The following is a 15,081-nucleotide window of genomic DNA, read 5'->3' as shown; positions in this document are numbered from 1 at the left end:
CACTTGGAGGGGGAAAAGTCATGAGTGTGCCAAGTTTAAGCGGAAGAGTAAAGGGTCTCTGGCGTCCAGTCTGGGAATGCCAATGTCAGCCTGCGTTGGAAAGCTCTCCTGTTCCCTGAAGCACCTCCATGTTTGTTCTGAGTGTGGAGCCAGTCAAGATTCTCCTTACCCAGACCTACGCTGATGACTGATCTCTTGGGCTCTCAGCCCTGCTCAGTGACCTCATGATGTCACTGAAGGGCCCAGATAATTCTTGACAGTCATGAAAAGGTGCCTCCCAGGAAGCTGGGCCTGTTTATCCAGAGGTTAGTTCTGGGGAGGGGAGACAAAGAGGACAGATAAAGGGATTGATTTTAAAATCAACTCCTTCCAGAGTTGTTGTTCTAGCCCTTTCTGATCTGATGTATGACATTTGTACAGAGGTGGAATCGTTTCTGCCATTTTTCACACACAAGTTGGTGCACATTCCTAATATGAATTAAAAATAAATATGCCATTTGTACACAGGGATGAGTCAACATTGCGTGCAGCCAGCCATGGCCACTGGGAGAAGAGTCAGACATGGGCCATGGAGCTGCAGGCCGACCTGCCCCTGGCTGAGTCAGGGTGAACACCGGATTTGACAGAGGAGGCATGGCAGCAAGGTCAGGCCCCTCCCACACTTCGTATGGGCCCACCGCTTGGTCCTAGCATGAGTGCTTCTCCCAGGAGGCATTTTATTCTCTCTCAACTTTTTCTTTTCTTATATTTTTAAAAACTGATACAAAAACTGTAGGCCAAGCGCAGAATTTCTAATTATAAACATCATGTTTATGGCCACCTAATATTCTACTGCAAGAGTAAAGTATAATTTTCCTAACAAGTACCGTAGTACAGGGTCGTGTTAGAATGGCAATGAGTGTATTTATGCATGAAGGTTGTTGCTTCCTAGGTTATGTACTTGCACTAGATTTCTGGAAGTGACATCCCTGCCTAGGTCGTTAGTTAGGCATGTTTTTAATTCTTTATTTTTTTTTTTTGAGACAGTGTCTCCCTCCGTCATTCAGGCTGGAGTGCGGTGGCGCGATCTCAGCAGACTCCAACTTCTGCCTCCTGGATTCTAGCGATTCTCCTGCCTCAGTCTCCTGAGTAGCTGGGACTACAGGCATGCGCCGCCATGCCTGGCTAATTTTTCTATTTTTAGTAGAGACGGGGTTTTGCCATGTTGGCCAGGCTGGTTTTGAACTCCTGGCCTCAGGTGATCTGCCTGCCTCAGCCTCCCAAAGTGCTGGGATTACAGGTGTGAGCCATCACATCCAACCTTGATTCTTAATACATAGTGCCAAATTGCCCTTCAGATAGCTTATACCAGTGCTATTCCTGCCCACAAGTCTATCTCATTCCATTCTTACCCATGTTGAGTATAATTCTGCCTGCTTATTAAAGAATTTAGGAAGCTACAAAGTTCTGTCTTCACCCTTAGATGTGGGGAGATTAGAGCTAAGAGGTTGCTTCCCCTACTCTCCTGTGCCCCCTGCAGGCATCCTCAGAGAAAGTGGGGTACACATCCTCACTGTATGCTTTTACTCCCCACCAAGGCCCTGGCTATATAATTGACACATAACTAGTCAGCCTTACCGGTGGTATTGCCCAGGCTAGGAGCTGACGCGGCTGTTCCCTGCCCCAGTATTGCTCCTCTGGCTGCTTGCCTCTGACCCAGTGTTCCCTCAGTCACTCTCTTACCCTTTCATAGAATCCCACTGCCCCTAAGAAGAGCTGCTTACAGAGCCCAAGGGTATCCTCTAATTTTGAATGGGCCTGTGCAGCTTACAAAGCCCTTGTCAAAAGACAAAATTATAACAAACTTCATTATAGATCTAATTGGCTTTATTTGTGATTCACGAATCTGGGCAGCCTCCATTCTACAAAATAGAATGAGAGTTCCCACTGGCCAATGGGAGAACAGCGGGTTTTATAAGGTGAGATCAAGAAAACAAACAAACAAAAAGCTGATTAGTTAACATCAGGTTACTTCAGGGTTGTTTTTTTGTTTTTTGTTTTTTGTTTTCTGTTTTTTTTGAGAGGGAGTCTCTCTCTTGTCACCTAGGCTGGAGTGCAGTGGCGCGATCTCATTGCAACCTCTGCCTCCCAGGTTCGAGTGATTATCCTGCCTCAGCCTCCCGAGTAGCTGGGATTACAGGTGTCTGCCACCATGCCTGGCTAATTTTTTGTATTTTTAGTAGAGACAAGGTTTCACCATATTGGCCAGGCTGATGTTGAACTCCTAACCTCAGGTGATCTGTCTGCCTCGGCCTCCCAAAGTGTTGGAATTACAGGCGTGAGCTACCACGCCCAGCCAGGTTTTTTTTGTGTAAAGTATTAAAGTCTGCCCTGACTCAGTTAGACTGAAATCTCCCATTTTCAGAAATAGCTGGTCAGTTTTGGGATCTGTCTGCTTCCTTAAAGTTTCAGTTTGATTATGTGGCACTTACCATGGGTGATTCCATTTCATTTTGGTCTGGTCGGTGGGGCCTAGTGCAGAAGCTCAGTTCAAAACAGTGGCCTCCCGTAACTTTTGTTTTCTTTCTTTTTTTTTTTTGAGACAGAGTCTCGCCTTGCCCAGGCTGGAATGCAATGGTGCAATTATGGCTCACTGGAACCTTCGCCTCCTGGGTTCAAGCAGTCTCCTATCTCAGCCTCCCAAGTAGCTGAGACTATAGGCACATGCCACCATGCCTGGCCAATTTTTATATTTTTTTGTAGAAATGGGGTTTCATCATATTGGTCAGGCTGGTTTCAAACTTTCGACCTCAGGTGGTCCACCCACCTTGGCCTCCCTAAATGCTGGAAGTACAGGCATAAGCCACAGCGCCTGGCCAACTTTTGTTTAATATACTCTTTCATACACTATCTGATCTAATGCTCACAACAGCCCTGGAAGCCAAATATTTGTTTCCCTGTTTTATAGGTTTATTATTTTCCTAGACTGCTTTAAGGAATTACCATAAACTTGGTGACTTAAAACAACACATGTATTCTCTCATATTTCTGGAGGCCAGAAGTCTGAAATCAGGGTGTGAACAGGGCCACGCTGTCCTCCCTTGCCTCTCCGGGCTTCTCATGGCTCCTGGCCTCCCTTGGCTTAGGCAGGATAACTCAAATCTTTCTTTGTCTTCACATGGGCTTCTTCTGTTTGTGTCTGTGATCCCCTCTTTTCTCTTTTTTTTAGATGGAGTCTCGCTCTGTAGCTCAGGCTGGAGTACAGTGGCACGATCTCAGCTCACTGCAACCTCTGCCTCCCGGGTCCCAGTTCAAGTGGTTCTCCTACCTCAGCCTCCCAAGTAGCTGGGATTACAGGCACGAGCCACCATGCCCAGCTAATTTTTGTATTTTTTAGTAAGGGATGTGGTTTCACCACGTTGGCCAGTCTAGTCTTGAACTCCTGACCTCGTGATCCGCCCGCCTTGGCCTCCCAAAGTGCTGGGATTACAGGCATGAGCCACCACACCTGGCCCCCTCTTTTCTCCTTTAAGGACACCAATCATTAGATGTAGGAGTTGCCCTAGATCCAGGATGATCTCAACTTGAGATCCTTAATTACATTTGCAAGGACCCCATTTAAGGCCACATTCTGAGGCTCCAGCTGGCATATCTTTTCGGAGGTGGGGTGGAGGGGGATGGAACACCATTCTATCTGTTGTAGTGGATAAGGAAACCAAGGTTCAAAGAAGGAAGATGACTCTCCTGAGGTCATGCAGTGCGAAAGTAACAAGAGCTGGCATTTGAACCCAGGTCTTCTGCTTAACATATGCCTTTAATTGGGTAAAAACAAGACTCTTATGGTATGATTGCTGATTGTCCTCTGGTTTGTAGAAAATGAAATTGGTAGCTTTTACCCTAGAATACGTCAAATATCAGACACCATTTTCTGGTAGTACATTATTGTTAATGACATTGCAATTATTAGTGCCAATGTGAACCCCTTAAATGTACATCATTTATTTATTTTCTGTGTCATAAATAGGAAAATTAAGACCTAGAGGGATGATTCTGCTGAGAGAGAACAGAATAGTTAAAAAAAAAAAAAAAAAAAAAAAAGAGCGAGAGAGAGAGAGACCCAGAGGGATTAGTGACTTCCCAGAGAGACCCAGAGGGATTAGTGACTTGCCCAGAGTAACCAGAAAAGTTAAGGGAGAATTCCAGTTATGACCTAAATGTCTTGATTTGTAATCTATGTTCTAACCTTTAGAGTGTGCATTATAATCACATATTGCAATTGTGAAAGTGGCCTCCTTGTCAAAATAACTTTGTTAGATTGCAAAGAAATTCTTAGTCCAATTGCTGTCGAACCCCTCTTCCCTGGCTCAGGACCATGTGATATAATTTATATAATATACAATATCTGATATATATCTATATGTCACCATGGGAGAACCCTAATATAATTGGCCATCAGATGTATCCACAGGTATAATATATAATATAGCTGTGGTATATATAATATGCCTGTGGACATATCTGATGGCCAATTATATTAGCGTTCTCTAGGAAAACAACTATAAAAGAGATATCTACAGAGATGCATAGATAAAAGAAGATTTATTTAGGAATTGGCTCGTGATTATGGAGGTCAGGAAGTCCCACTGTCTGCTCTCTGAAGGTGAAGAATCAAGAAAGTTGGTAGTGTATAACCAGGGGAGCTGATGGAGTAAGTCCTGGTCCAAGCTCAAAGGCCTGAGAACCAGGAGTGCCAGTGTCCAAGGGCAGGAGTTAGTGTCCTAACTCGAAAAGAGAGAATGAATTTGCCTTTCCTCTCCCTTTTTAATATATTTAGGCCATCAGTTGAATGATGCCTACCCACAATGGTGAGGACAATCTTTCCTCAGTTTGCCAACTCGAATGCTAATCTCTTCCAGAAACACCCTCCGAGACACACCCAGAAATAAGCCTTACTAGCTATCTGGGCATCCCTTAGCCCAGTCAGGTTGACACATGAAATTGACCATTGCACCAAGAAGAGCTAATGTCAGCCTGTGCTTACAGGAACCAACTTACAGTGTGGAGAAAGAGGTGTCCCCACAGCAGCAACCTTAAGCTCAGTTTGGTGAGCAGTTTGGTAAGCTTGGCAAGGAGGCTTTCCTCTACACTGGTTCCCCTCATCGTGCCTGGGATCATTTCTTAGTTACTGTAGACATCATCACCACAACCTCTCACCCGGGAGGGCTAACATCTTGCAAAGCATTGCTTATTGCAGGTTTTGCTTTTGATATCTGGCCTCCCTGGGGTTGGAAATCTGATCAACAGGCTCTCAGCAAAGTCCCAACCTGGGCTGAACCTGATTAATGCAAAGCAGAGGCTGTGTCACAGTCTCATAAATAGCTAGGGTGTGATTAGACACTATCAGCTTAGAGGAGCATCCTACCTGTCCCCTCCACCTGCAGTTCCTGAGCTTCCTTGCCCCTTTAACAATGGTATACAAAGGTAAAGCACGTGTTCCCCGAGCCTCCCCAGGAGCTGCCAGTTTGCCAGCTGTCACAGCATGCCTTTAATGGGTTTGTGAAACCCAAGAACCTGACCCATTTCTCCTCTGGGGAAAGAGTATAGCACAGGATGCCAAGCTGGGAAGCAGGATTTGGGACGCTCACCTGGATGAGACCAACTCTCTCTGCCGTCCTTGACAGACTGTTTTGTTTTTCTAATTTCCAGGGCCTCCAAATCTAAAATAAGTACACAGAAGGCAGTAGGGTAAAATTGTGACATTGTTTTCTGCTCACTTATCTTCTTCTTCCTTCCTCTCTTTTAATTTTAACTCCATTTTCTGCCTACTCTGACCCTAGATATTCAGGCTCTGGTACCCCACCCAAAGGGTGTTGACTACAAAGTGACTGTCAGATTTCCCAGCTGGTCATAATCAGTCAATAAATGAACCTGTTTTGAGGAAGCATGTTGTACAAAGTTCTGTGCCTGTTTTCATTATGGAGGAATTCATGCCCTCTGGAGCTTCTAAACTAGTTGGAAAAGCAGTTCATGTGAACAGTGTAAGGCAGTACAGAAATACGACCATAGGAATGATCTAATTAACCTGGGGTTCACAGGTGGCTTTCAGAGGCATCCATAGATACCCCAAAATTGCTTGTATAATTTTGTATATGCAAGCACACATTTTTTGAGTAAGTGCCTATCTTTCATCAACTTTACCTGGAAAGATAGAGAACTTTTTCTGCCTTTAGAGTTTGAGCAAGAGTATTCTTTATACCTTCGGTAGTTGAGCAGGTAAGACTTGAACTCATTCTTAGAAAATGGTATTCAGGGCAGGAGGCAGCCCTCAAGGAAAGAATCCCCAGGAGATATCCTGGGAAGACTGCTGCACTTAGAACCAGATGCCTCGTGTCTCTGAAACTCAGTAAGATGGAAATCTACAAAATAGTGATAATTGCTGCTTCCCATAGTTTGGTGAAGTCACATAAGCTCCTCTTTTTTTGTTTTTTTTTTAAACTCACTCTGTACCTTAGTACAGTGCTAGATTCATGTCAGAGTAGACACTAACCAATATTTGATGTATGTGTGAGTTAACTGAAATAACAAATGCGAGAGGGCTTTGTAAATAGTAGAGTACTGCTTCCGCAAAAGATCTTTGTTGCCAAGCCTGTTTATTTTGTCCTTTGCAAACAGCCTGCACTAAAGTGAGCAGCTTCTCCCTCCTTGAAACTGACCCTTTCCCCTGTAATGGGGCTCAAAGGGCCAGCTCCTCTGATGGAGTGTCCCTGGGCTGGTCAGATGAGTGATAGCTGCGCCATCAACACGGACAAGATGTGCAGTTTCCTAAGAGCCCAGAGATGACCTCACCCTCCAAGGGCTTGGCCTCTTCACCCCAGTGCCTGCTGAAACACACCTGCAGCCTTGCTCTACTCCAGGACAGGGAGATTCCAGGAGCGCCTTTGCTGTTCTCAGCAAAGAGGCTTCGAGGGTGGAAGGGAAAGAGACAGCAGGTATGGCAGAGCCTCTGATGGGACTCCTAGCAGTATAAGCAGGACCGCTAATTGTATCCTCTCCGTGATGTCTCAGGACAGGAGAAATGGTCAAGTGCTCCTTTCCTGAACACTTTTGGCATCTCCCGTCTTCTATCCACAACTTCCTAGTTGTGCCCATGCTAAGAGAGAATAGACCTACTATCAAATTTTTTTTTCTTGCTTGTGCAATCCAGCAGACAGGGTGACTCATCGTCATTACCACCAAACTCTAAGCAACTTGGGCTGGTTGGGAGTGGGAAAGATTTTTAAATGTCATTGGTTGAAGGTGACAGAAGTTCTCAGAATGGCAAGAAAGATAGAAGTGGTTTACACATGTAATAGTTCTTAGCCAGGCACAGTGGCTCACGCCTGGAATCCCAGCACTTTGGGAGGCCATGGTGGGTAGATCACTTGAGCACAGGAGTCTGAGACCAGCCTGGGTAGCATGGCGAAACCCTGTCTCGACAAAAAATTAGCTGGGCATGGTGGTGCGCACCTGTAGTCCCAGCTACTTGGGAGGCTGAGGTGGGAGGATCTCTTCAACCCAGGAAGGTGAGGCCACAGTGAGCCGTGATTGCACCACTGCACTTCAGTCTGGGCAAAAGAGTGAGACCCTGTCTCAAAAAAACAAAACATTTCTCCACTACAGGTGCTGCTAAGGGAAACAGTGTGTGAGCTGATAGAATGAGCTCCAAGCTAAGAATTAGGGACCCTTGTTCCAGATCTGTTTCTCAGAGACTTTAAACATGTCATTTAACCTCTTAGAGCTTCCAGGTTCATCACCATAAATGGGGGATAGTACCTCTACTCCCTCTCAGGATCATTGTGATAGTCAAAATTTATGATGATGCCTCAAGCGGTATAAAGGTATACATATTTGTCAATAAGAACATATACATGAACACACCTATTATGTGCAGAACACTCACTGTGTGTCAGATCTTTTACATTTATCTACTACAACCCTCACAACAGTCCTATGTGGCTGTATTGTTTTTCCATTTTTGTGGACGAGGAATCAGAGACACATGCCTGGAATTATTCAGCTTACAGGCATTAGTACCCTGAAGCCCAGGCCTGTTTCCATCCTCCACTCTGATACTAGCTCATGATTCTTTTCTCCTGTGTAATGTTACTTTGTCCTTTAAAATATTACACACCCCTCTGGCCTTTACCATCTCTTATGGACTGGCTCCACTCTTACCCGAACCTTTCTTGCTATAACTTTGATTGATTGATTAACTGACAGAGTCTCACTCTGTCACCCAGGCTAGAGTGCAGTGGCACAGTCTTGGCTCACTGCAACCTCTGCCTCCAAGGTTCAAGTGATTCTCTTGAATCCCAGCCTCCCAAGTAGCTGGGATTGCAGGTGCACGCCACGATGCCCAGCTAATTTTTGTGTTTTTAGTAGAGATGGGATTTCACCATGTTGTCCAGGCTTATCTTGAACGCTTGGCCTCAAGTGATCTGCTCGCTTGATCATTGTGTTTTGTAAAAATACAAAAATTAGCCAGGTGTGGTGGCACGTGCTTGTAGTCCCAGTTACTTAGGTGGCTGAGACATGAGAATCACCTGCATCCGAGAGTGGAGGTTGAGTGGGCTGAGATCACATCACTGCACTCCAGCCTGGGTAACAGAGCAGGACTGTCTCAAAATAAAAGCTGAGTGTACAGGGAGGAGGAGGGCCTACGTTTTCTTGTTATCATTACGCCCCTGTGTCCCATGCAGTCCCTTCAGAAAAACGATGAGGCTGTAGCACTGTAGCACTAGATCTTGTCAAGTAAGACTGGGGAAGTGCTGGAAGTGAGGACTTCACTTAATCTCTTCACTCCTGTGTGACAGGGCAAAGGGTTATTCGTTCTGCTTTAGAGATGGAAAAGGAGATAGAAGGACTGGCCATGCATCACACAGTGAGTAGGCAGCAGAATCAAAAGCCTAGTGTATGTCAGCAGCCCTAGTATATGTCAGAGCCCTCCTCCCTAAGGAGCTGGGCACCTGGGAGTTGCTGCCAAGGGTGGTTGAGTGTTGCTCTGGGCTTGGCACTGCCAGTGCATGGCTTGAGTGCAGTTCAGGCCCTGGGGGAGTCATCTGACACCCAGCCCCACACCCCCAATTTCCAGCACCTAGCTTACCAGATCTACAGCCTGACCCTTCTTGATGGAGAGAGGTGGTATAGGGAGCTCCCCATTCTCAAGTCCTACCTGACTTGATCCCAAGCAACCCGCTCCCAAGGGGGGCCTCTTTTTGGGGAGATGCACTTACAGATGCTGCCCATTCTCCCAGTGCCAGGAATCTTCCCTCCAGTTAGGTATGAGATAAATCAAAGCCAAACTTGGCTGATGAAATTCAGGAGCCAGTAGTGACCCTTGCCACACATATAAATCGCAGCAGGCTGGCCAAGGGTCTTTGTCTGGCCAGGAGAGTTCAGGATTATCTGGCCCTCTTTGCTGATGTATGGAGTCACCGGCTGTCGGAGTGTTTACTAACGGTTATCACCTCACTGCTGTGGCCATTATCAGAGGCAGGGCCGCCTGCCGAGGCTGGGGCTCGCACCCTCTCTATTACCACCTGTCATTGGTAGGGAGTGTGTGCTGACACTGCCCAGTCCTGACTGCCTGGGGAAGATAGTTTCTGACGGCTGATCAAAGAGGAGAAGCAAGGCCTGATAAAGAGTGTGTGTTTCGTGTACTTTTAACTTTGGGAAACGTTGGCATTTGCATTTTTTTCCCCATCTTCCTGGTGCTGGCAGGAACCAAGCCCAATAAATGCAGTGGATTCAGTTACCTAATCGCTGGGGAAATGGTGTGTGCTTAAAGCAACGGAGCATGACTATAATCTCCTTCCGAGAGAGAGTGGATGAAATAAGCTTTCACAGAAGACCTCCTGTATAAGAAAGTAGAATAATTTCAATTTGGACTTTGAAGTGATCTCGCATGTAAAATCTAATCTTAGTGTTCAGCAGAATGCCACATACTTTTTGGAATTGGGGAGCAGCTTTGGCTTGAGGACAGATCCTTGCCGAAGATGCTATCACCCAACTCTTTGCTGGTATCCCCCAGAATAATTCCCTGGTTGTTCACTTGTCCTTGGGTAGCTGGGAGACATTCTAAACTGAGGCATCAGGAGAGCCAGTTCTCAGACCTTGTCTGCCACAGACTTGCTGTTCGATCTTGGGCCGTAACATCTCTGAACTTCAACAATAAATGAGAAAGAAGGTTGGTCATAGGTTATAGGACATAATGGTTAAGAAAGCTTTAAAAAACATTAGGCTACATAACCCCTTCTTTACATGAAAATGTATTTATTTATTTATTTGTAGAGACAGGGTCTCACTCTGTTGACCAGGCTGGTCTCAAACTCCTGGCCTCAAGCCGTCTTCCCGCATTGGCCTGTCAAAGTGTTGGGATTACAGGTGTGAGGCACCACTCCCGGCCCTAAATGAAATTTTAGGTGGAATCCCATTGTATCAAGGAGACTTTCGTAGGGATGTGTGGGTTGAACCTGGAAAGGAGGTTGCCTTCCCCGTCCCAGTTCTTGAGGTGGTCACCGAAGACCGGGGGAACCCTGTATAACTCCTCAGAAATAGTTTTAAAACCACCGGCCTCAGTGTCACAGAAGTCACTCCAGAGATCTGCGCGTTCTCAGCGGCATGAGCTGCTTTATTCTGCGCTACACATGCTGTTTCACGGTGTGCTTCCATCCTGCAGAAGGGCGAAAATGGACCCTGGGTATGGAAAGGAGCGGGTGGGAGGGAGACAAGAATGGCCTGCTCTCTGAAGGTGTGGACTCAACGTCAGATGTCCCGTGTGTGCCACAGGTACCTTTGACCGGAGCGTGACCCTGTTGGAGGTGTGCGGGAGCTGGCCCGAGGGCTTTGGGCTGCGGCACATGTCCTCCATGGAGCACACCGAGGAGGGCCTCCGGGAGCGGCTCGCTGACGCCATGGCCGAGTCACCCAGCCGGGATGTCGTGGGATCCGGAACAGGTAAAGGGGTCATCAGACTTCTAGCCTGACTTGATCAGGACCCGCACCTGCTGGTGCAGAGCTCCTTTGGAATCGTTGGTGGGCATATGTTTGTTTCTGCTGTTCATTTCTTTGGTTAGCACTCCAACAGCTGTCCATTTGAGCTCTGGTGTGGAAACCCTGTGTAAAGGGGAGCTCCCAGTGGAACTGCCCTTCCCACATGGAATACCACATGCAGGATTGCCGTGATCAACACCACTGTGCAAGTGGCTCCCAGAAAGACACCTTCCTCCTTTGGGGGTGTCCCCAAGTCTTCCAGCAGCTCCCAGGCAGAGTCCTCAGGCTGCACTGACTTGGATTGGCAAGTCTTAGCAGGGCCCGCCCCCTTGAGCGGAGTAAGCATGAAGCAGGCTGGGCTGGTTCCAGCCCCCACCAGCTTTTCCTCATGCTGCCTTCGGCCCTGCATTCTTGCTTCTGAGCGAGTCCAGCAACTGGGGTCTGGGTGGCTTCCTGCATCCCAGAGCAGTCAGAAGACATCCTTAAATGAAAAGTGAGTGCTGGGCCAAGAAAGCAAGCGCACGCGCGTGCGCGCACACACACACACACACACACACACACACACTCACTCACTTGCTGGCTGGAGGCCTTTTCCCTCTGGCTTGCCTGAGTCTTCTCAAGACTTACTCTGCTGTGCACTGCTCCATCCCCACTCCACATGCCTTCCCCACTCCACATGCCTTCCTGGAAAGAGGACCCCAGTGAGGAGAAACTTACAACCCTGGGGCAGGCACCGATCAGTACCAGCAAGATTTTGAGTCAGCGCATTGAGGCAGGGCTTGAGATGTCCGGCATCATCAAAGGTCCCGCTTCCCTGTGACTCCTCCAGATCTTTAGATGTTTGGGTTTATAGTTAGGCGTTTCCCCGCTTCCGCCCATCCCCAGGCCAGTCCCTCTGTTCCTCCACTAAGGTGTATCATCTCCACAGCACCAGCCGTGTGGCCTGCCCATGGTGCTCCTGTAATAACTGGCAAATGAATGGGATGGAACTGATGGGTGCAGGGGAGGAAGAGGAGGAGTTTGGCTACATGGGTAGCATGTCATCATGCCATTGTTCTAGATGAGAAGAAGCTCTGCCATCTCCCGGGGCTTGACTTTGCTTCCCCTGGAAAGGTGCCTAAGCAGGGCTGTGGCTCACGGCACAGCCTTTCGCCTACATTTCTGGGGTCCCTGGCCAGCCTTGGTTCACGTAAACCAGAGCCTGCTGCCACTGGACTCATTCCCCACAGCCTCCCTCTTCCAAGGGCTGGAGGAGCTCCTGGGTGGCTCTTCTCTCCCACCACCTTTTCAGGAGCCCCTGGGAGCATTTCACTGTCATCCAGCAAGCGGATTTGAAGGTGCGTTGAGTCGCAGCTGTGGAACTTCAGCCTGGCATAGTAACCTGCACAGCACTGGCAGCAATGCATCTGCCAGACAGCTGAGGGATTCAGGAGAGGCTTTGTGCCTTAAGCAGGTTCATGAAATTAAAAAGAATAAGAAAAGAGAAAGAAAGATAGAGGAAATTAAAACTGCATGACCCACAGGTCCCTTTTGTTTTTTTTAGCAGAGGGATTTCATTGTCCTCCCCAAACTGTCACCAAAAGTGATTCAGTTGGTTTTCTCTGACCATATTAGATGTATGTTTTATTTTTAAGAAAAAAACTACTTTTTTTTTTTTCCCAAGACGTAGTCTTGCTCTGTCACCCAGGCTGGAGTGTATGGCATGATCTCAGCTCACTACAACCTCCACCTCCTGGGTTCAAACAATTCCACTGCCTCAGCTTCCTGAGTATCAGGGATTACAGGCACCCACCACCACACCTGGCTAATTTTTGCATTTTTAGTACAGACAGGGTTTCACCATGTTGGCCAGGCTGGTCTCGAGCTCCTGACCTTGTGATCCACCAGCCTTGCCCTCCGATAGTGATGGGATTACAGGCAGGAGCCACTGTGCCCAGCCTAAAACTACCTCCGTTTTAAAGGCCAGTAAGTGAAGCAGATCTTATGGAAGTTACCCACTTTCCATGGTAGAGAATCACTTTTCACATTTTCCACCTAGAGGTAAAGCATCAGCCTGGTAGTGCACCCTGGGACTTTGAAAGGGCACCCTGGTACACCTGTGCCCGGGTCAGCCTATTGCCCGGAGATAGCTTGGGAAATACAGTGCAACATGGGTGAGAATGTCCAGCAAGTCACTCTTTGCCCATAGCAACCTCACAGTCCCCCTCTTTCTTCCCACAAGTCTACTTCTCTAGGTTGGCTCATAGGACAAACAAGGTATCAGCAAGTGTATGCCTCTGTTAGGTCCTCTGATGCAGCAGACATAAGTCAGTTCCCTTAATACTTTCCAGCAGGCACAACATGTGACACAGCAATCGGGACCAATGGCCTCATTATCAAAGTATGAATGAAGCACAGAGGCCAACTGAAAACTTGCTCTCATGATCCCTGATGAAGAAGCTTATTCTATAGCACACCTCACTGTTACATAGGTGTAGCCAGCCTTGCTCTGTAGGTTTCTGTAATGTAAAAACTCCGATTATGGCCAATTTCAACCTGTCACATGGTGTCAGCTGGCTAACAGAGGTTCTGGAGATGTAACAGCGTGCGTTCCAGCACCTGGCTGGTAAGCTGTACCATAGGGCAGGTCAGCTCCCCACAAAGTAAAGCAAAACCTTTTCAAATTCACTATTCAGAGTAGGGTTTCACTATTCTGGGGGTTGGTGGATAGCTTTGGTCAAAGGATACACAGTTTCAGTTAGATAAGAGGAATAAGTTCAAGAGGGTATTGTCCAGCATGGTGATGCCAGTTAGTAACAATGTATTATTGAACATCACTAAGAGAGTAGATTTTAAGTGTTCTCAACACAAAAAATGGTAAGTATGTGAGGTAATGCATGCTAATTAGCTCGATTTAGCCATTCCAAATGTATACATATTTCAAAACACTGTGTTGCACATGATACATATATATCATTTTTGTCAATTAAAAAATACATTTTTTTTAAAAAAAAGAGTGGTCTTCAGACCCACCACAGCATCATTAGCCAGGAGCTGGTGAACAATGCAGAGCCTCAGGCCCCGCCCAGCCCCGCTCAGTCAGGGTCTGTGTTTCAGCAGGATCCCTGTGCCTGCTGAAGTTTGAGAAGGTCAGTTTTAAACGATTGTTAACTTATAGGGCAGATGGCAGTTCTTTGGTCTGTGATGTATGCTGACTAAATAGTTGAATTCGATCGCATATGTGATTTGCAACTCCAGCTCTAAGATAACTGGCTGAATTGTATTCTTGCTAATATCCTTATGCCCCTGGCCCCTGTCACCCTTCCATCTTCCCGTTCAGCAAACTCCAATTGGAGCTCAATCCAACTCTGCCCTTACACCTGGGCTCCCAAAGAAAGAGTGCACGTTATTCTGATTGGTGCCTCTGCAGACCCGTGGTCTCTCCTCTCCACTGGAGCCTGCACTGTATTTTCCTCACGCCCTGCCCCCATTCTCAGTTTGCACTCATCTCTTGCAGCAGAAGCCAGTGCCTAGCGCAGTGTCTGCGGTAGAGACGCAGCGAGGATGAACTCTCACTCAGCCTGGGCCTCTGCGGTTCTGCAGCAGCCCCTGCTTACTGCCGTGGCTTCCGGCCTATCTTCATTCTTAGAGATTCTCCAGATCTCTGGTCCACTAAGAGTCCGTATTTTGTTTTTGATCTTTTTCCCTTTACTGCGTTCGCTTAGTATGGTGCATGTGCTCAGTCCATCGTCTTGAACTCTTGAAGTCCCTGTCCTGATGGATCCTATTTCAAACTCCCCATTCTCTTCAAATCTTACTCCACGATCTTGTGCCTTACTCTCAGAGAGAAAATTCGAGGTTATCATTTGAGAAATTTCTCAACTTTCTGCTACCCAGATCCTAAACATCCCTGCATCAATGCTCCCTTCTCCTCCTGTAGAGGCGCAGTTCCTACCCCAGCCCGCCCAGCCGCAGGGGCTCTCCCAGAGTCACCTCCAGACACTGGGTTCACCTCAACACTGGCCCTGCCAGCCCCTCCCCGCCTTCTCAATGCTCTCCCTGCGGCTGCCCTTCACCACTCTCTCCTGGTTT

The 15,081-nt window shown here is 47.3% G+C and overlaps 1 protein-coding gene across 6 annotated transcripts in view; it reads left to right on the top strand.

Annotated features, from left to right (window-relative positions):
* The window catches only part of BCAS3 (BCAS3 microtubule associated cell migration factor), a 695,431-nt gene that overhangs the window by 659,465 nt on the left and 20,885 nt on the right, over window positions 1-15,081 (top strand). For all 6 annotated transcript variants that reach the window (XM_064378433.1, XM_064378430.1, XM_064378431.1 and 3 more), the window contains one exon: window positions 10,807-10,974. In XM_064378433.1, the coding sequence (XP_064234503.1) occupies window positions 10,807-10,974 (168 nt within the window). The remainder of the gene's footprint in view (window positions 1-10,806; window positions 10,975-15,081) is intronic.

Source organism: Aotus nancymaae, unplaced genomic scaffold (genome assembly GCF_030222135.1).
Source record: "Aotus nancymaae isolate 86718 unplaced genomic scaffold, 86718_ANA_hifiasm-v0.15.2.pri h1tg000018l, whole genome shotgun sequence".
Taxonomy (NCBI): Eukaryota; Metazoa; Chordata; class Mammalia; order Primates; family Aotidae; genus Aotus; species Aotus nancymaae.
The sequence above is the reverse complement of the archived record's forward strand: the minus strand, read 5'-3'. Positions and strand labels throughout refer to the sequence as shown.